Source organism: Alosa sapidissima, chromosome 19, assembly GCF_018492685.1.
Source record: "Alosa sapidissima isolate fAloSap1 chromosome 19, fAloSap1.pri, whole genome shotgun sequence".
Lineage (NCBI taxonomy): Eukaryota > Metazoa > Chordata > Actinopteri > Clupeiformes > Clupeidae > Alosa > Alosa sapidissima.
The window spans coordinates 29,241,466-29,263,965 of record NC_055975.1 but is presented as its reverse complement, the minus strand read 5'-3'; the positions used below and the strand labels follow the sequence as shown (position 1 = coordinate 29,263,965).

General features: G+C 43.7%; 1 protein-coding gene across 5 annotated transcripts in view; it reads right to left on the bottom strand.

The window, feature by feature from the left end:
* LOC121692721 (partitioning defective 3 homolog) overlaps window positions 1-19,449 on the bottom strand; it is an 85,591-nt gene extending 66,142 nt beyond the window's left edge. For all 5 annotated transcript variants that reach the window (XM_042071562.1, XM_042071564.1, XM_042071565.1 and 2 more), the window contains exon 1: window positions 19,092-19,449. In XM_042071562.1, coding sequence (XP_041927496.1) covers window positions 19,092-19,211 — 120 coding nt within the window. In that variant the 5' untranslated portion in view covers window positions 19,212-19,449. The remainder of the gene's footprint in view (window positions 1-19,091) is intronic.
* Between the last annotated feature and the right edge of the window lie 3,051 nt (window positions 19,450-22,500).

The window sequence follows — 22,500 nt, the reverse complement described above, 5'->3', positions numbered from 1 at the left end:
CCATCTCAAACACACACCATCACAGGTCAAGTTTCACCCATCTCAAACACACACCATCACAGGTCAAGTTTCACCCATCTCAAACACACACCATCACAGGTCAAGTTTCACCCATCTCAAAACACACACCATCTCAAACACACACCATCTCAAACACACACCATCACAGGTCAAGTTTCACCCATCTCAAACACACACCATCACAGGTCAAGTTGCACCCATCTCAAACACACACCATCTCAAACACACACCATCACAGGTCAAGTTTCACCCATCTCAAACACACACCATCACAGGTCAAGTTGCACCCATCTCAAACACACACCATCTCAAACACACACCATCACAGGTCAAGTTTCACCCATCTCAAACACACACCATCACAGGTCAAGTTTCACCCATCTCAAACACACACCATCACAGGTCAAGTTTCACCCATCTCAAAACACACACCATCTCAAACACACACCATCTCAAACACACACCATCACAGGTCAAGTTTCACCCATCTCAAACACACACCATCACAGGTCAAGTTGCACCCATCTCAAACACACACCATCTCAAACACACACCATCACAGGTCAAGTTTCACCCATCTCAAACACACACCATCACAGGTCAAGTTGCACCCATCTCAAACACACACCATCTCAAACACACACCATCACAGGTCAAGTTTCACCCATCTCAAACACACACCATCACAGGTCAAGTTTCACCCATCTCAAACACACACCATCTCAAACACACACCATCACAGGTCAAGTTTCACCCATCTCAAACACACACCATCACAGGTCAAGTTTCACCCATCTCAAACACACACCATCACAGTTAATGATATGGAGAAAGATCAACATATAATCCATGAAATTAACAGCCAACTTGTTTTTAAACTGTGCCAATCATCATCCAATTAAATGACACACTTTCCCCACCCACCCCCAAACATACCCGCTCTCATGCACGCACCCCCCCCCCACCCCCAAACATACCCGCTCTCATGAACGCACACACACAGAGACAGTTGATGACATGGACCAGAGATGGCATGAGTTGGCAGGTGTGTGTGCGTGCGTGCGCGTGTGCGTGTGTGGTTGTATGTGTGTGTACACTTCTCCACATCGATTTTATTTACTTCTAGGAAGTGCATATCAGGATTACTAGGACACTTCAGTGCAACAGCAGTCTGCATGCGTAGGAGTACAGATGTGTGTGTGTGTGTGTGTGTGTGTGTGTGTGTGTGTGTGTGTGTGTGTGTGTGTGTGTGTGTGTGTGTGTGTGTGTGTGTGCGTTTCTTGTTCACCTTAACAGCTGTGGCATATTAAATCTACTGGATGGGCTTTTATTCTGTCCCAGCAGAGAGTCAAGGACATGCACGCACACACACACACACACACAATAACTTAACATAGCCATCTATGAAAGGAGGTATGTGTGTGTGTGTGTGTGTGTGTGTGTGTGTAGTGTGTGTGTGTGTGTGTGTGTGTGTGTGTGTAGTGTGTGTGTGTGTGTGCATAGTGGTGGGGGTAGAGAGTGGGATCAAGAAAGCTAAAAAGACAAATAATGAAACGATAAAAAAAGGAGGGGGAGGCAGGGGGATGGTCAGAGCAAGAGAACGAGGAAGAGAACGAGAGTCAGTCAGATATGCCTCTCATCTACGCAAGTGAACTAGACATCTTTGGTGTAAGGATAACACAAGGCATTTTGAAGACATAATCTTAGGCTAAATATCTTTGGTGTATGAATAACACAAGGCATTTGAAGACATAATCTTGGGCTTTTGGGAAACACTAATCAACATGTTATATTAATCAAACAACCGATTTAATCAATCGATTAAGGGAGAAAATAATCGGCAGATTAATCGACTATACAAAACGATTGTTAGTTGCAGCCCTACAGTGCGCCATCATTAGGAATGACTGGTCCATGGCTACATGCAGGGGTTGGCCGATATCCAGTATTTTTAATTGGCATCGACCATTTTTTAAGCGAATTTTGCGATAAAGTACATTCATTTTAAAATGTGCTACTTTGGCAGCCGCCTGCCTCTGTCTGAACTCACCCCTCTGTGGCCAAGAGCGAAGTCTTGCTCAGCACCACCACCTGATTGGCTAGGTGTCACGAGTCGAACCAATCAACACTGAAGGCTGAGGGCACTGAATGTTTTGCATTCTGACCGAAGCCAGGCAGGAGTAGTTTCATTGATTTCGTGGAGTTGATGCTCGAAGGTTACTCAGACATGGATGAAGTTGCAATAAGACACACTCCTCTATGCTGAAGTTGCAAAAACACCGAATCGTATTCACGATTAATGCACGTTGTTGCAGTGACGGACATAAGGAGAAAATGGAGTTTACTCGAGGTGACGGCGAGGAGAGGCGGCCTTATGTTGGTACCAGTGCACCTTACACCTACTTTAGCATCTCACCCTTTGGCCAACGTAACCATAATATTCTACTACTCGCTGGTATGACTCGCTGGTATACTACAGGCCAGTCCCGGCCCCCTCACTGCAAGCGTCTCATGCTTGTTCACCCTCAAGCACACTGTGGATTTTTTTATTTCATTTATATAGTATATTTAGTATTTCATTGGGGGCCAAGCAGCGAAGCTGCGAAGGCACCCATTGTGTTTCTACCTTTTCTTATTATTATTATTACGCCTCCGCAATGGGAGTCTATGGCAGCCCAATTTGGCACACTGATTAGGGACAGTACCATGATTCATGTCACCAAGTTTCATGTCGGCAACTCGAACCCTCTAGCGCCACCAACAGGCCAAAGTTGGAAGTGTGTTCACTCACGTAACTTTTGACCCGTAGGTCCGATTTTCAAAAGTCAGGTATCGTTGGAATCCTTGGACCAAGCAGAGTTCAACGCACCCTATGACGTCATTTTCCGCCATGATGGATTTTCCGCCATTTTGGATTTCATCAAAAACACTTAAAATGTATCAGGGGTCACATACTTTCTCTGATTCCCACCAAATTTTACACAGATCATCTTCAGACCAAGCCTCACAAAAGTTATCACTTTTCGTCTTCGGAAGTATTACCGTTCGCCCGTAACAGCCAATCAAAATTTGCGGCGAAGCCGCCAAACAGGAAGTGAGCTCATATCTCAGCAACCCATTCATCTGTTCATCTGTCATCCTACATAGATTCATGACCCCATTAGGAGGACGCACAAAACATTTGGTGACCTTTGACCTGTAGGGGGCGCTGTAATTAGCAATATTGCATTTTGATCTGTAGTTGCTGATGTGTTTTATCGATCTTTTTTTTTTTGATGTGAAACTGATGACAACATGTTCCATCCAGTTCATTCTAATGCGTGCATGCAACGGCAGGGCGGGGTGGGACAGGGTGGGACGGGCAGGGGTGATTAGGTGGGGGGGGGCTGGCTGGCGGAGGCGGAAGCAATACTCAGCCCTGTTTCAGCCCAACAAAGTCAGTTATGTTTTGATGTGACACTTGTTGAAAGTGTTGAGTCTGAGTTCTATCTTGTCTGTGTCTGAGTTCTATCTTGTCTGTGTTGTGTGTGTGTGAATCTATCCATCTATCTATCTATCTATCTATCTAATCTATCAATAGGCTAAGTGAATGTTTTAGAAAGGTTCAGTAGGTCGAAGGTTATTGTTGTCTACTGTTTAACCAATGGCCAGTTTAGTAGTGCTATCAAAACGTCAACAAGTTCATTTGTTGATTACCCTTGGCAGTGTCCTGAACTGGTCAGGGATGTTGATAACGTGAAATCTAACTTTTAGACTCAAATAATTGGAATCTAAAAAAATTAATTGTATTCTTAAATGAAAAGTTGTTCATTGTGAAGTTGTTTTTCTAAATTTTGACACCAATTTTCATTTTTAAAGGAGACATATCAGTTCAAAATATCAGTTATCGGTCTCCTTGATTAGTATTGATTAGTAATAATCAGTACCAGACCTGAAAAAGCCATATCTCTCAACCCCTGGCCCTGGGTATAACTGAAAAGCATTTCATCTCAGCACTAAGAACATTGCTGGACCAATAAAACATAAATACAAGTAGAGAGAGAGAGAGAGAGAGAGAGAGAGAGAGAGAGAGAGAGAGAGAGAGAGAGAAAGAGACAGACTTGTGTGCATGGTTTCCTTGTGAGGCAGAGCAGGTATGAGACGAACTTTCACCCCACAACAACTCACACACACGTGCGCGCACACGCACGCACACACGTTCCAAGACTCTGAGCCAGAAACAAAGCTATGGCCCATCACATTTACACACACACGCACACGTACACAAGACTCTGAGCCACAAAGGTGACTACACAGACTCTGGATAATCATCAACTTTTGTTGACCATCACTACATCACTACAACATTGTGTGCTTGACAGGGTCGAGTCACATCACGTTACACACACACACACACACACACACACACACACACAGACACGCACACACACAGTGACACACACACACAAACACACAGTGACACACACACACACACACACACAGTGACACACACACAATGTCCCACATGTGCATGGCTGTATTGTAACACATCCTGTGGGTCAAGTTCAAATGCGGTCAGCGCCACCTCCAATGGTCCACTCATTTCCTGTTGGTCCGGAATGAAGCCGCAGCACAATGCTGTGCTGTGAGGCAAAGGGCTCTATTTTAATGGTCTGAAACAGAAGTGTCTTTGCGCAAAACGCAAAGTGGGCGTATCTTGGGCGCTGATGCTATTTTACCGGCGGGATAATTGACTGTTGCGCCCGACGCAAATCTAAAATGGGGTGGTCTGAAGTAGCTACATTAATCATGGGTGTGGTTTGGACATTACGTGCAATAAACCAATCAGATCATCATCTCACATTCCCTTTAACAACAGGCATGCTTGTTCCATAGCTGATTGCTATTATGGTGGCGTATTTGCCAGAATATGAGTATATAGTATTTGCCACACTGATTTCCCTCGAGTGGTAATATTTTTCTTTGAAATTATGTATGGTTTACAGAAATGGGAACTACGATGTATAGATGAGAGGAGCGAAGTGTGCGTTGCGCAGCACAGGCGGCCAAGCAAGGGCTCCTTACCCTCAGGCAACTCAACAACGAGAAACAGTTTCCAAGTTGACCTAGTCTATTTACAATATTTTCTGTTAAGTAGAGTTTGTAAACACGTGATCATCAACTTAATGCACACACAACATTTGTTTGAGCAGGAGAGAGAATAACAATGAATGGATGCAGCAACTACAGAAATTGTAGCCATACTTGCTGCTTTCTAGTCTAGTCTGATGTTAAAGAGCATGCGATGTTTAAAGCCATACACAACGGTAAATTGGAACAAAACTAAAGGTAACTTTAGCCTTTATAGGGCTGTATAAAGTTGTCCAAATTAATAGGTCAAAATTAGGCGTTGTTGTTGTAAAGATATTGCATGTAGATGTTGTACTATATAGGCTACTACATTTTTAGGTCACCAATGCACGACCAAAACCGGGAAATGGACAAATATTATCAAGGCTTTGAATCCGTTTCCTCTGTGCACGGGGTCATGTGGTCATGCATGCACCATTAAAATAGCATCTGCATTTGCGCCACAGACTTTAGACCAGGGAGTTCCTGAAACTGCAAAATATCAACAGTGAACATTTACGCCGGAACACGCCCTGTCTTTTCGCTGAACCGCCCCCGTGGGCGCAATCGAATTCCCTAATTTACAGGCATGTACCTGTGGAGGGAAAATTCCAATATGCGCTGACTGCAAAATAGGAAAGACAAAAGCGCGAGTATACAAAGTCAATTGTGCTGGGACGCAAGATAGAGCCCAAAGTGTCATTTTCAGATGTTAAACATGACATATGAGTGTCATTTTCAGATGTTGAACATGACATATATGACTATGTCATGGAAAACATATGTTGAACATGACATATATGACTATTTCATGGACAATTTACGTTGAATATGACATATATGACTATTTCATTGAAAACATGACTGGGTATGAAAAAGAGCATCCCAGAAAGGCAGAGTAAAGATGTAGAGGTATTCATCACTCTGTTTAAACGGTCACATGACATTATGACGTAGGTGCAAAACCTTAATTCATCACTCTGTTTAAACCTGTGTGGACAAAGGATGAACCAATATAATTATAATGCTTTTCACATGAAATTCCAAAGTATTTGGAGAGTTCATCATCTACAGTACATACTATTATTAAAATCCAAAATCCATCATTGTATGAGATCAGGTAAACCTCTGATAACCACTGTCTATAAACACAGTTTGATACTCACATTCACAAATGCTAGTGTAAACTTTACCATGCAAAACAAGAAATTGTATTTAGCCGTGATACAGAAATACCAGGGTCTTATCTGGGCCTGAGCTTGTTTAAAATGGACTGAGGTAAAGTGGAACAAGGTCCTCTGGTGAGATCAATCAACATTTTCTATTCTTTCTGGAAATCATGGACTTCTCTGGGCTAAATAGGACCGGGCCTATCCAACTATCACCAAACAATCCAAACAATCACAGTTATCCATCCCTGGGTATTCCACCACTACTACCTCTGAAGTCAAAAAAACCTTGGTGTCATAATCGACTAACCTCTCATTTGACTAACATTAAATGAATCACTAAAACAGCCTTTTTCTACCTGAAAAACATTTCCAAACTCCATGATTCCCAACTGCTTTCATTACCTCCAGACTTGACTACTGTAATGCTGTAAAGCTCTTTGGTGTCTCATGCTGTCATAGCCTCCAGACTTTACTACTGTAATGCTGTAATGCTTTTTGTTGTCTCAGCAAAGAGAATAAACAGAATGCAATACATAGAAAATGTATGTAGGCAATGTCTTTTTGGGGGAAGTCCTTGAATATTTCAGGAAAACAATGCCAAAATGAATTCTGCACATACATATACAGTGTGTCTCCATAGAGGAAGAGTCCAGGTGCTAAAATGGCCTGTTTGTGTTCAGACCAGTCAAATTAGGTGCATCATGGAATGAAAAACATGATTAAGAATACTTTATACTGTTTAGCAACTGAAATCCTATATCGGGCAGGAATGGGACAACATTTCATTCTCAAAACTTAGTTCCTAAACATTTTTTGGGGCAGCCGTGGCCTACTGGTTAGCACTTCGGACCTGTAACCGGAGGGTTGCCAGTTCGAACCCCGACCAGTAGACACGGCTGAAGTGCTTTGAGCAAGGCACCTAACCCATCACTGCTCCCCGAGCGCCGCTGTTGTTGCAGGCAGCTCACTGGCCGGGATTAGTGTGTGCTTCACCTCACTGTGTGTACACTGTGTGCTGTGCGTGTTTCACTAATTCACGGATTGGGATAAATGCAGAGACCAAATTTCCCTCACCGGATCAAAAGAGCATATATACTATACATAAACATTACAGAATGTTGTTAAATGAAGAGGTGAAGCAGCACAGTAGTAAACATGCCCCCATGAAACATGTTGCTGGCATTTCAAAATGAACAGATAGCCTAGTCTAACATCACTGTAGCTTAAATCATCAGTAGGTCTCAGACTGCCTTAGTCTCAAAAAGGTTGAGAACCTCTGGTCTACACCATCTCCGACACAAACACACACACACAAAAACTTCAGAAGATCATCTAAAGATGGTCTGAAGATCTGAAGATCTTAAACCAGCTAGAAAACACACACATACACATGCACACACACATACACTTCTCCATACACTCATAGACTCGTCTCTCCCCCATATACACTCTGACAACACACATGTATGAACTCTATGGAAACAATCTCGCCAAACAGTCAATCATGTTCAACTTTCCTATACTCTAGAACAGAATGTGCAATCATGTTCCACTTTCCTATACTCTAGAACAGAATGTGCAAGTGACTTTGTTGTTCAGTTTTTCACTGAACATGCATTACTTTGTCACACATGTAGTCAAAACACACACACACAGCCTTCACACACACACACACACACACACACACACACAGCCTTCAGGTAAAATAGATGAAGGCAATGACGATACTGCAATTGTGGGGTGTATCAGGAACGGGCAGGAGGAGGAGTACAGGAGCCTGGTGGAGGACTTTGTGCAGTGGTGCAAACTCATTCATCTTCAACTCAACACTTCAAAGACCAAGGAGATGGTGGTAGATTTCCGAAGGTCTAAGCCCGCTCTGCTACCAGTCTCCATTGATGGGGTCAATGTCGAGGTGGTAAGCACCTACAAGTACCTGTGTCTCCACCTGGACAATAAACTGGACTGGTCAGCCAACACTGACGCACTCTACAAGAAAGGGCAGAGCAGGCTGTACTTCCTGAGGAGGCTGCGCTCCTTCAATGTGTGCAGCAAGCTCCTCAGGATGTTCTACCAGTCTGTTGTTGCCAGCGTCCTCTTCTATGCAGTAGTATGTTGGGGAGGAAGCACAAGGAAGAAGGATGCGGGGCGACTTGACAGGCTGGTAAGGAAAGCTGGCTCTGTAGTGGGAGCTGAACTGGAGTGCATCACTTCACTATCTGACAAAAGGACCCTGAACAAACTGATCAACATCTTGGACAATGACTGTCATCCACTCCACAGTAGAGGTCTGTGCGGGACTGATTTTGTCAATCCAGCGCCCGCCCGCTCCCGCAATATTCTGTCCCGCTCCCGCATTAATGTGTCATTTTTAGTCCCGCTCCTGCCCGCATCTGTAACATGATGTCCCGCTCCTGCCCGCTAAAGCCCGCATGCAGGAGGGATAGCCTATTCAGCTTTTCTTTCTGTCTCACGAAAGGAGCACACACACCTGAGAAAGACTCCAGATATCAGTTTCTTGGTTCTGAATGTAGGCTAACAACTGAAGTAGGCCTAGTCTGCCCTCTTCCTCTGTCATGCTTTCGATTTCGAGTTTTGACAATGAGCAGCAGGAACAAATTGAACCCATGTAAACGGCAATATAGGCTATACCTGCTATCCGTCAGTTATGCTTAAACCCCGTTTTTTAATGCTGCCTAACAGAACATCCAGTTGAACTATAGTTATGAACACTACTTTAATCGTTTCCATATTTAATTTTATGCACATATTTAATTTGCAGGAGTGCAGTGAATCATCGGTTTGTCCCGCACCCGCGAACGCACCTCTCTCATCCCACTCGCTCCCGCAAAGAGCTTTCAAAAGTTGTCCAGCGCCGCACTCTTTTGCGTCGGGACCTGCGGGTCTACTGCGGGAGTGCAGACCTCTACTCCACAGCACTATTGTTAAGCAGAAGAGCCTGATCAGCTGGAGACTTCGCTCACTGCCTTGCACAACAGACAGACTGAGGAAGTCATTCATCCCCAGGGCCATTGAACTGTTCAATGCATCACTTAAGGGAAGAGGAGAAATAGACTTCTCCGCATAGTCTGTCTGCCTCTTCACCACCTCCATGTCTTGAACTGTCTGTCCACTAGCCACTTTACATTTGTCTTCTGCCTCACTGTTTGCGTGCTGTATTAGCACATATGCATAACCCCTCCCTCCATGCCACAGCCGAACTGTGACCACACACTTTTACCTTTCTTAATATAGTTATTTATACATAGACATATAGACTTTATTCTTGCACTGTTGGACTTACTCATTTGCACCATCACCATGACACTCATTCACAAAGAGCACCTTACCTTACCTTATGCACAGAGGACCACAGGCTCAGTCCCTGCTTCAGTCATTGCAAGCGCACCTGATTGATTAATCACCCACTATGCGGATACTGTTTTTTAGAATTGATTTAGATTAAGTTTTATTTAGTATAACTTGTATTTTAGTATATTATTTATCTTCTACTGTCCTTATTACATTACATTACATTACATTACATTACATTACATTTGGCTGACGCTTTTTAACCAAAGCGACTAACAACATGGTAAACAGTAAGTTTTAGAACAATTCTCACAATTTTAGGACAGTTTAAAAAAACATTAGAGTACAGTAAGAATAAGTGCGTCGGTGAGTGCTGTTTTTAACAGTTACTTGTCAGTTTAAAACGGCTGGTGAGTGCTAGGATCAGTAAGACTTGTTGTAAGTGTTGCTATGAGAGTAGATGTTCTCTAAAGAGCTGGGTCTTCAGGAGTTTTTTGAAAGTGGAAAAGGATGTCCCTGCCCTTGTAGGAACTGGCAGTGTGTTCCACCAACGAGGAACAACAGATGAGAAAAGTTTGGATTGGCTTGAGCGTACCGGTGGTAGAGCTAGACGTCGTTCGTCAGAGGAGCGCAGTGGTCTGGAGGTAGTGTAAGTCTGTATGAGGGCATTCAAGTAGGTGGGAGCAGAACCGGAGACTACTTTGTAGGCAAGCGTTAGAGACTTGAATTTGATGCGGGCCGCCATAGGTAGCCATAGGTAGGTTATTGCTTAGTTGTGTTTTTTTATATATTATATACTTTTAATTACTTTTTCTGCTGTTAGTGAATGTGTGTGTGTATGTTGTCTGTATGCTACTGTGACCTTGAATTTCCCCTAGGGATCAATAAAGTATCTATGTATCTATCACACACAGCCTTCAGGTAAAATAGATGAAAGCAATGAAAGCATTAGCAACAGTGAACAAATGAATCTTGCCTAAGAGACACATGCATGCCTACGCACACGCACACACACACCTTTCTCTCAGAGCCTCAGGCGGTGGCTATCTTCTGAATTTTTCATTTGTGCTGGCTCTGTGTTCTCTGAGTATGGCCTGGGGCATTGCCGAGGGACTGAGGAAGGATGATCGGACATACACACACACACAAACACACACACATTCAACTCAGTGTCGCTTTGCAGCTTCATACACACACATACACACACACACACACACACACACACACACACACACACACACACACACACACATTCAACTCAGTGTCGCTTTGCAGCTTCATCCACACACACACACACACATTCAAATCAGTGTGGCTTTGCAGCTTCACACACACACACACACACACACACACACACACACACACACACACACACACACACACACACACACACACACACACACATTCAACTCAGTGTCGCTTTGCAGCTTCATCCACACACACACACACACATTCAAATCAGTGTGGCTTTGCAGCTTCACACACATACACACACACACACACACACACACACATTCAACTCAGTCTCGCTTTGCAGCTTCATATACACACACACACACACAGACACACACACACAGACACACACACTCACAGTCAAAGACTACAGCCTTACTCAGGGGTTAATGTAAAAACAAATCCTGAGCCGCATTTGATTTTGTGTGTGTGTGTGTGTGTGTGTGTGTGTGTGTGTGTGTTGGGGGGGGGGAGGGGGTTGGGGGTGCTTACTATGCTTAGGTAATACTAGAAGATTTCTGATGAGTGTGGCCTATGCTGGAGTGTGTGGACAGTTGCTTTATGACCGAGGTCCAACTCATGACGAGGAAGCAGTTTAGCCTAGGTTATGTTGTATGGGGGATAATAAGAAAGGCCTTCCTTGGAAACAACACAGTCACATTATTTTACAGGGCTTTTAGAATAGGTTTGGCTCCATGTCAAGACTGTTGATAAAAGCCCATTAAAACGAGCTTCCATAAGTCTATATAGGCTATAGGCATTCAGTCTGTCCTGTTTTGGGCTACCTTTAACTTGGCCACTTTTTCAAATGTACAGTGCAACCGGAAAGTTTTCAGACCCTTTCAAGTTTTCCACATTTTGTTATGTTTCAGACTGATCTTAAAATGGATTCAATTCATTTTTGTCTCATTAATCTACACACAATACTCCCAACACTCCACAAAAAAGCACCTTGAGATGCTTCTACAACTTGATTGGAGTCCACCTGTGCCTAAATTAATTCACTGGAATTTATTAGGAGAGGCACACATCCCTTTATATATGGTCTCAGTTGATGGTGTATGTCAGAGTGAAAACCAAGCCATGAGGTGAAAAGAATGGTCCGTAGACCTGCGAGACAGGGTTGAGTGAACACACAGATCTGGGGAAGGATACAAGGATGCAGCATTATAAGTGCCCACAGTAGCCTCCAGCATTCTCAAATGGAAATGTTTGGAACAACCAACAGTCTTCCTAGATCTGGCCGCTCAGCCAAACTGAGTAATCTGGGATGAAGAGCCTAGATCTGGCCGCTCAGCCAACCAACAGTCTTCCTAGATCTGGCCGCTCAGCCAAACTGAGTATTCCGGGACGAAGGGCCTTGGTCAGACAGGTAACCAAGGACCCAATGGTCACTATGAATGACATCCAGAGTTCCTTTGAGAGGATGAGAGAAGCATAAAGAAGGACCAACATCAGTGCAGCTCAGGGCCTGGTTTGTTCCACACACACACACACACACACACATCAGTGCAGCTCAGGGCCTGGTTTGTTCCACACACACACATCAGTGCAGCTCAGTGCCTGGTTTCTTCCACACACACCGTTGGGAATTGTGGCCAAATAGTTCAGTCTTCGTTTCATCAGACCAGATGATTTTACTTATGGTCTCAGAGTTGTTCAGGTGCTTTTTTGGAAACCTCTGGCAAAAAATGGCTTCCATCTGTTCACTCTACCATAAAGGTCTGATTGGTGGAGTGATGCACTGATGTTTGTCCTTCTTAACGCTTCTCTCAACATCAAAGTACTACAGAACCAAATATACCATCATCAAGTACCATAGCATAAAATACTGCATCAAGTCCTACAGCATCAAATACTACAACATCAAGTACCACAGCATAAAATACTACATCAAGTACTACATCATAAAATACAACATCAAGTACCACAACATAAAATACTACAGCCTTACTGCTACTGGACATCAAATACTAAAGCTGTACTATTCTATTACTACTTACTATCAAATACTGCAGTGTTACTGTTACTGGTGTTCAAATACTACAACGCTACTGCTATACAGATGAAGTAGGCCTACATCATTGCAGTTGCAATAGAGGTTAAATACTCCAGCATTACCTACGCTGAGGATCAAATACCACAACATTGCTGTATCACTAGAGATAAAACACTAGAGCACTGGTCTCTGCTGTCACAATAGAGATGAAACACAACCACAGGGGGCAGTGTAGTGGCCCTTAAGTGCCCTTGAGCAAGGCACTTAACCCTTAGCACTTAAAAGTTGCTCCGGGGACAATGTCATCCCTTGTAATATAGCTGACAAATGTAAGTCACTTTGGTCAAGAAGTGTCTGCTAAATGTAATGTAATGTACCACGTCGGTTTCGCTAGAGATTACATACAAACAGCATTAGTTGCACTAGACATTAAATACTACGGATTATAACCCATTCTGACTAGGAAAGGTATGAGGTATGAAAATACTGATTTCACATTGAAACTACATTGTTGATTCTATGTTCAGGGACCCCCCAGCAAATACCCTCAGACAACAGGTGGGCTGCTGACCACTAGGTGGAAATCTTTGTGGCTACAGTGGAGATTAAATACAGCAGCACTGGGGATTCTGCTCATTCACACACTCACACACACACACACACACACACACAAACACTGGATACAGTGGAGATTAAATACAGCAGAATCACACACACACACACACTGGATACAGTGGAGATTAAATACAGCAGAATCACACACACACACACACACACACTGGATACAGTGGAGATTAAATACAGCAGCACTGGGGATTCTGCTCATTCACACACACACACACACACACACACACACACACTGGATACAGTGGAGATTAAATACAGCAGAATCACACACACACACACTGGATACAGTGGAGATTAAATACAGCAGAATCACACACACACACACTGGATACAGTGGAGATTAAATACAGCAGAATCACACACACACACACACACACACTGGATACAGTGGAGATTAAATACAGCAGCACTGGGGATTCTGCTCATTCACACACACACACACACACACACACACACACACACACACACACACTGGATACAGTGGAGATTAAATACAGCAGAATCACACACACACACACACTGGATACAGTGGAGATTAAATACAGCAGAATCACACACACACACACACTGGATACAGTGGAGATTAAATACAGCAGCACTGGTGATTCTGCTCATTCACACGCACACACACACATTGGTGATTCTGCCACACCCCAGGTCACACCTTGCACTTAACACATGCAACAGGAAGGTCTAAATGCTACAAGCTGGGTGACCACAACATTTGCACAACTAGGCTTTTTATTCAGAGTGTGTGTGTGTGTATGTGTGTCAATGAGTGAGTGAGTGAATGAGAGAGTGAGTGTGCGTGTTTGTGAGTGAGAGAGAGTGTGAGAGAGAGAGAAAGCAAGAAAGAATGTGTGTGTGTGTGTGTGTGTGTGTGTGTGTGTGTGTGTTTCACTGTGAATTCCACTGTAATGGCAGGAAGTCTTGTCAGCAACAAACAGAAACACAAACTCCTGACCACAGGAACCGAGGGCATGACCTCACACTCACCCTCCACCTCCTGATCTCCACCTTCTCTCTCTCTCTCTCCCTCTTCCTGACCTCCACCTCTCTCTATCTCTCTCTCTCTCCTCCTGACCTCCTCCACCTTTCTCTCTCTCTCTCTCTCTCCTCCTGATCTCTACCTCTCTCTATCTCTCTCTTCTCCTGATCTCCACCTCTTTATCTCTTCTCCTGATCTCCACATCTCTCCACCTGATCTCCACCTCTCCATCTCTCTCTCTCTCTCTCTCTCTCTCCTCACCTCTCTGCCACTGCGATCTGTAGGCCTACAATCATTAGCGCTACTTGAAATATCCAGGGTAGTGTACAGTAGTGTAATAACATGGTAGTGATTAAGGAGCTTGGCTAGCATTCAGTAGCATTCCGACACTGTGCCCTTGAGCAAGGCACTTAACCAAGGGACAATGCAATCCTTTATAGTGTTGTCACGATACCAAAATTATGACTTCGATACGATACCTGCCATAAATATCACGATGCTCGATACTGAATACGCCCACTTGCCTAGATGCGTGCAAGGAGCAGTGAGAGCAGCAGTTCACACAGACACAGAACGTTATTATTTTAATAAAGTATCGATTCTAAAAACGTCGGAAATTGTATCGTTTTTTTGCGTGAAGGCATTGTGATACCTTTTTAGTATTGATATACTGTGCAACACTAATCCCTTAGAATCCCACTTTAAACATTCTGTATGTAGTAAGCACTGCAGTCTACAGGCCTACATCTTATCTAGCTACTTATCTACAGGCCTACACCTTATCTACACAGTGTTTCCCACAGAATTAAATTCTATTTGTGGTGGCAGGTTTGCAGAATTAACTTGAATGCAACAGTTTTTAACAAATTAGCGCAGCATGGTTATGATGCTAACTAGATTTAAGCACAATTTAGTACAACCTGGAATATCATCAACAGTGGTGGTCAATGTTGATATTGTGGTGGGCCGCCATAAATAACTCAATGTATGGGAAACACTGCTACAGCACTGCCAAATCTTGATATGATATGAATTTCTTATTTGACCTCGAAGACACCATTATCCAATAAATAATCTTTTGTCTCAAGCTCTCGTCATTTCCAGATAAAAGACGACATGTATTGGTCAAATACTATTTTCCTGTAAATCCAAATCTAGGATGACATCATTATGAATACTTTTGGGGCTAAACTGAAAGTTTAACTTTAGCATCTCCACCCTCCACCAGCATCTACTCCCAAACACACACACACATACACACAGAGACACACACACACAGACAAACACACACACACACACACACACACACACACACACACAAACATACACACACACACACCGACACATACAGACACATACACACACACACACACACACACATAAACACATACAGACACACACACATACACACAGACAGACACACACAGACAAACACACACATAGACACACACACACACACACACACACACACACACAGACACATACAGACACATACAGACAGACACACACACACACACACACACACACACACACACACACGGCATCTGTCTTATTCTCCAGCTCATTCTTCTAGATCTGCTATATCACTTCTGCACAGAATGTAGAGTAGTGCTGGACTGCTAAGTGTGTGTGTGTGTGTGTTTGGGGGGGGCAATGTGAAAGTCTTCTTAAGTAAAAGTGAGTTCTCCTCATGCATACACTCAGCTTTGATCTAAAGCCCTAAGGCTCCATCTAAACTCTTACTTTCTCCCACTCTCTCTCACACACACTTTCTTTCTCTCTCTCACACTCTCTCTCACACACACTTTCACTCTCTCTCTCTAACACACACACTTTCACTCTGGCTCACACTCAGAAATGCCCTATCGCTGTCCTTACACAAATAACATGTCTCTCTCCCAAACCCAAAGCAAACACAGCAGACCCAAAGACAGTCACTCACTCAACACACTCACACACCTGCTCTGTTTTATCGGAACTCTGCAAATGGAGCTGTACTGTGGGATGGGAGGACAGGACAGGTGTGTGTGTGTGTGTGTGTGTGTATACTAAAGCTAGCTGCTTAGAATCCACATCAACAGGGCCTAAGCATTTCTTAGCCTAAGCATTTGTTAGCAAAGCCTTTATATATTTATACTTAGCATAATAGTATTTCTGATATGTTGCTGATTGGATCATAAACAGCCACAGCAATGAAGGGGAGTGACTGATAATGAGTGACTGACTCTATTATTGTGTTACATGCTCCAAATGTAAAGCACTTTGAGCTGCATTCTGTGTAGGAAAGGTGCTATACACATGAAGCTTATTATTATTACTATTATTACTATTATTATTATTATTATTGTTGTTATTATTATTATTATTGTGGTCTTGATGCTTCCCTGAGGCATTTCTCCTCTAACATGTTCTCAGCATCTTTTGAAAAAACGATGGCAGACCAAGATGTGACCACGATGTGAAGAGGACCTCAATGCATGGTCACCTCACGGTTGTGTGTGTGTGTGTGTGTGTGTGCATGTGTACATCTGCTGTCAAGTGATCAAGTGAAAGAGGCTGTTAGGATTCAAAATGCCAATAACATGAATTAAACATCAAACACACCTAACACACCTAACACACCAAACCCACCAAACACACCTAACACACCTAACACACCAAACACACCTAACACACCTAACACCAAAAACACCTAACACCAAAAACACAATTCCATTTCCTTCCTTTGGGTAACCCTGTGTTTCACGCCACAACACTATGTATTGTAGCTAATTCCCTTGGGTAAAGTCTGCAAGAATGCTGACTTACGGAAAGCGCCCAGCAAGTCAGCGGGCCAGCGAGCCCTCATGCACTTCACGACTTTACCGTGGGACAGCCCTAAGCATCATGTCTGTGAGTGCTTTACAGTGGGACAGCCCTAAGCATCATGTCTGTGAGTGCTTGAGTGAGGAGAATGGGACTGAGCCGCCACCCCCTCCTTCACCCCTCCACCCTCTCCACACACACCTACACCTTCACACATCTCCACCCCCTCCTTCACCCCTCCACCCTCTCCACACACATCTCCACCCTCTCCACACACACACCACCACCACCCTCTCCACACACACCACCACCCTTGCCTGACCTGAGGGGTGTTTGGTGGGCAGGTGAGACAGAACACAACCCCTTAAAGAGAACCTGAATAATTCACAACCAAATAGCCCAGAGAAAATCTGCTGCCACCTCACTCATCTCTCTCAAACATGCACGAACAAACGAACACACACACACACACACACACCTGGCTTCTCCAGATGCCAAACAAATAAATAATTCATGAGCCTTTAGACATATACATACACAAACTAAAACATATCCAAATGCACAGAAGCCATTTAATAGTCTGATTTGACGTGTGTGTGTACTTTGTTCTGTGTCCTACAGTTATTGTGCGTCTATTTCAGACCTTTGGCCCACTGTGCTGCAGTTTTAAGCACCGTGACAATGCTGTAAGCTATCTCTATGTAGGACATTAAACTAACACAGACACCACATTGTCAGAGTGCACTCTTAATACACACACACACAAAATCCCTGCCAGCTTGAGAATTAGAATAGCCCATGCCAAACTGCACTTTACAGCTTGACCAGCAGGGCAATGTTGGAGTCTGCCCTGAATTGCCTTCTGTTAAGTAAAAAAAAGAAAGAAAAGTCGCCAGTGTTGAACAATTGGGGTAACCTCCACAAAACGCCTTTGCTAGACGCACAACAGACAGCCGAGGTGATACGGTTCCCCTCGAGTGAGGTAGGGCAGAATAGACATAGCTTAAATGGCTCTTTCTGGCTGAAGAACCAAATGAAAGCTCATTTAAGACCTGGATAACAAAAGCGATCCGCAACCGGTCCTCCCCCTGGCAGTGTAAAATTAAATCGACCTGTTCAAAACGGGTGGCATGCCGATGCGCAGGCTGTCTAGGACACGGCTATCTGCGCCCGTCCACCCCTCTCATAGCCTAGCCTACAGCTGCTCTGAAAGTTCCGTTTGGTAACTTGACTTCAATCGATGAAGCAGCGCGCATCTTCCAGGCCACTTCGCTGCTTAGCATTAGTGGCTAGCTAAGTGTGGCAAGTTTTACTATCAGGAGCAAAGTGATACCTACTCATCGACTAAGAAAGGCGTAGACTAACCTATATGCCTTAAAGAACAGCTGCCCTGTCGCCTAGCTGACGCTTTGTTTACAAACCCTAAAGTGGAGCAAAGAGTGCCAGTGGTTTTAGAGTAAGTTATGATGTTTGGACTTCTCGGCTGGTGCGTAGCCTATATCCGAGGCAGTAACTCAAGCTACAAGACAAGCCCCGGCGAGCTATGCGAGATTTTAAACCTGTACTAAACATAGATAACTGCCATAAAGTACAGAGCAACAGTAACATATGCCTCTGCTGTTGCTCAAGACGAGCAGCTAAAACAGCTACAAGGCAAAACCTCAGGCCCCCTGCTGGACTCGCTCCATGGACTCTGGCACCACCGCCATGTTGCTCTCATCTCCCGGCTTGCCCTGCAACATTGTTTCCCGGTGTATCCCAGAGCGAGCTGAGCGGGCAGACACAAACACAAGAGCGATCTCGCGCAACAATGGAACACACTTACCTTGGCGATGGCTTTCTTGTAGCGCGTCACAGCCTGCTGAATGAGCGAGTGGATTTTGATATTCCCGTCCCCGCACGGGACCACCACCCGGGTTCGACCGAAGCACACCGTCACTTTCATTCCGAAGTTCCCCCGGCGCCCGCGCTCGAATCCCGGCGGACAAACTCAAGTCCGACGCGCCGACGGTTCCGTATCCGTGCGCATGTATCTGGACAGTCGCGCCGTTTGATTTCTGTTAAAAACAAAATCGCTAGAGTCGCCTAGAATATCCCGTAGGCGTTTGATGTAGGCGCATTGTACGGCACTGTGTGTGGGTGACCACCTGTTTAGTGTATGCGCTGCCCCGCTCCGTGGTTCCTGCTCTAGCGACCGAGGGGAGGGGAGGGGAGGGGAGGGGGGCGGTTGGTGTTGATCTCAGCCGCCGACTGAGTGAACCGACGACCCTCGGTGGTCAAACGAGAGAATTGCCATATATGCCATGATTCCAGGTGAGGGACTGGGACCGCATTTGTGACACCTACAAAGAGTAGAATTAATTGATCATGAATATTTCATAGCGAAATCATCCCTATGCTTTGATCTAGAGGCCAGGAATATTAACCAGAACCTGCAGTAACCGTCGGGTCCAATAGCCTGTTATATAACCACACTGCCACCACAGAGGCCTGTGAGGGAAACAGAAGACCTAGTATAAGGAATTCACAATGAACACAAAGGCTTTTGAGACTCTGCAAGGTGTGTTGAAAAATAAATCCATTTCATGTTTTACTTCAAATGTTTATGAGTCAGCCTAGTTTTGCTGTTCTAGGATAACTTTCCTTTGCTTGCATCTTCATACATTCACAATAGACACAATTTCTGTTAGTCATAGAAGGAAGTAGGCATTAGAAGTCAAGTTAGAGTTGATGAATAGGACTGCCATTCAAAAGTTTGGGGTCACTTAGAACAGTGGTTTTCAAAGTGGGGGCCGGGGCCTCGAGGGGGTGCCAGGGGGGCCTCAGCAAGTTGGAAGGAAAAATAAAAGCAACAAATAAATACATTTGAAAATTTGAAAATATACCTATTACTATGAGGGTTGTTATACAATGCCATTATAATAATTTGTCGCATATCTGAACATTATATTTTCCATGATAATGACTGGGAATAATAGTAGAATGATAGCTCTCATATAGCAGAAAGCCCCAAATGCAATTTTTACACACTGTATGCTCCATCGCAAAGTGCTTGTGGCTAAAATAATTATTAGGATTAGCTTAATGTATTTTTACATTTGCCGTAGTATTGTCGATGGGTTAAGTAACACATCAAGGGGGTCCTTGGCCAGAACCTAGTGGTATTTGGGGGGCCTTGTCGTGGAAAAGTTTGGGAACCCCTGACTTAGAAATGTCCTCGTTTTCATCATTAATGTTGTAAATGACTGAAATGGCTGATCTTTAATGCAAAATCTACATGATCAGCTATCAGCAGCCATTCATCCAATGTTCCAAAGACACATTCTGTTTACTAATCTGATATAATTTTAGTATCATTTAAGTCTAACTGAGAAATCATTGGAGAACCCTTTTGCAATTATGTAAGCACTTATTGTAATCTGAAAACTGCTGCCCTGATTAAAAAACAATACAACCAATCTCAGCTGGTATTTTGTCTATAATGGAGTGGAATGAAAATTTCTAAGTGACCCCAAACTTTTGAACGGTAGTGTATATCATAAGGGAATAGGCTTATGGGTCTAGGACAGTGGTTCTTAAACTTTTTGTCTGGCGTACCCCCAAAAACCATTGGCCAAGTCCCTCCAACCTGCAAAAACTAAATGTTTTCTCTCATAGCTAGGCTATGTCAACACCAAAGGTATTATCAATGGCATCTTAAAAATCTGATTAAAGGTGCTCTAAGCGATGCTGGGTAACGTCACTTCTGTTGACATTCAAACAAAACAGAGAGCTAGCTCGCTACTTCCTCCCCCTCCCTCCCGTGCTGCTCCCGTGCAATTGAAACTCTCTTAAACGCGCATCTCGTCTGTGATTTGCTGGAACAGTTTGTTATGTTTTATGGGCTATAGGTTTGCCCAGGTTGTTTTTGTTGCCGTTTTTGGAGCCTGGGCTGTCCACAGAGATCGCATTTTTTTACAGTGTAGTCAGGACACAGAATGCTAGCGGTTGGTTAGGTGATTGCAGTAAGTGACATAAAATGTTTTAGCCTAAAAAATGCGTGGCATTGCTTAGAGCACCTTTAAACATGTTTGTCTAAAAATGTTTACAAAAATAATTTTGAGACCCCTCTCATACTTTTGAACGCCACTAACCACTCGGTAAGTTGCACAGTTTTGAAAATGAAGGGTTAAGGGTTGTTTTAAGGACATGTTTGTGCATGTCCATAAGCAGCCACTCTGAAGTAGTCAAAGGTGATTTAAAACGAGTCAGAAAATTCGAGACAGGACCCATCGTCAAAATTTCAGTGTCCACCACTCTAGTTCATCCAAAACAAACCAGAAAAGGGACTCAATTACTGATAAATAAATACTGGAATTATTCTTTAAGAGGATGAATCCGAAGTGAATATGGTTTAGGTTGCATCAGAAGTGCATATGGGTTTAGGATGTATCCGAAGTGCATATGGGTTTAGGATGCATCAGAAGTGCATATGGTTTAGGATGCATCAGAAGTGCATATGGTTTAGGATGCATCAGAAGTGCATATGGGTTTAGGATGTATCCGAAGTGAATATGGTTTAGGATGCATCAGAAGTGCATATGGGTTTAGGATGCATCAGAAGTGCATATGGGTTTAGGATGCATCAGAAGTGCATATGGTTTAGGATGTATCCGAAGTGAATATGGTTTAGGTTGCATCAGAAGTGCATATGGGTTTAGGATGTATCCGAAGTGAATATGGTTTAGGTTGCATCAGAAGTGCATATGGGTTTAGGATGCATCCGAAGTGCATATGGGTTTAGGATGTATCCGAAGTGAATATGGTTTAGGTTGCATCAGAAGTGCATATGGGTTTAGGATGCATCAGAAGTGCATATGGGTTTAGGATGTATCCGAAGTGAATATGGTTTAGGTTGCATCAGAAGTGCATATGGGTTTAGGATGTATCCGAAGTGAATATGGTTTAGGTTGCATCAGAAGTGCATATGGGTTTAGGATGCATCAGAAGTGCATATGGGTTTAGGATGTATCCGAAGTGAATATGGTTTAGGTTGCATCAGAAGTGCATATGGGTTTAGGATGCATCAGAAGTGCATATGGGTTTAGGATGCATCAGAAGTGCATGGGTTTAGGATGCATCAGAAGTGCATATGGGTTTAGGATGCATCAGAAGTGCATATGGGCTTTTAGTGAATATGGGTTAGGTCATACATAGATGTGGTCTGACGTATCAGATCTCGATGTGGTCTGACG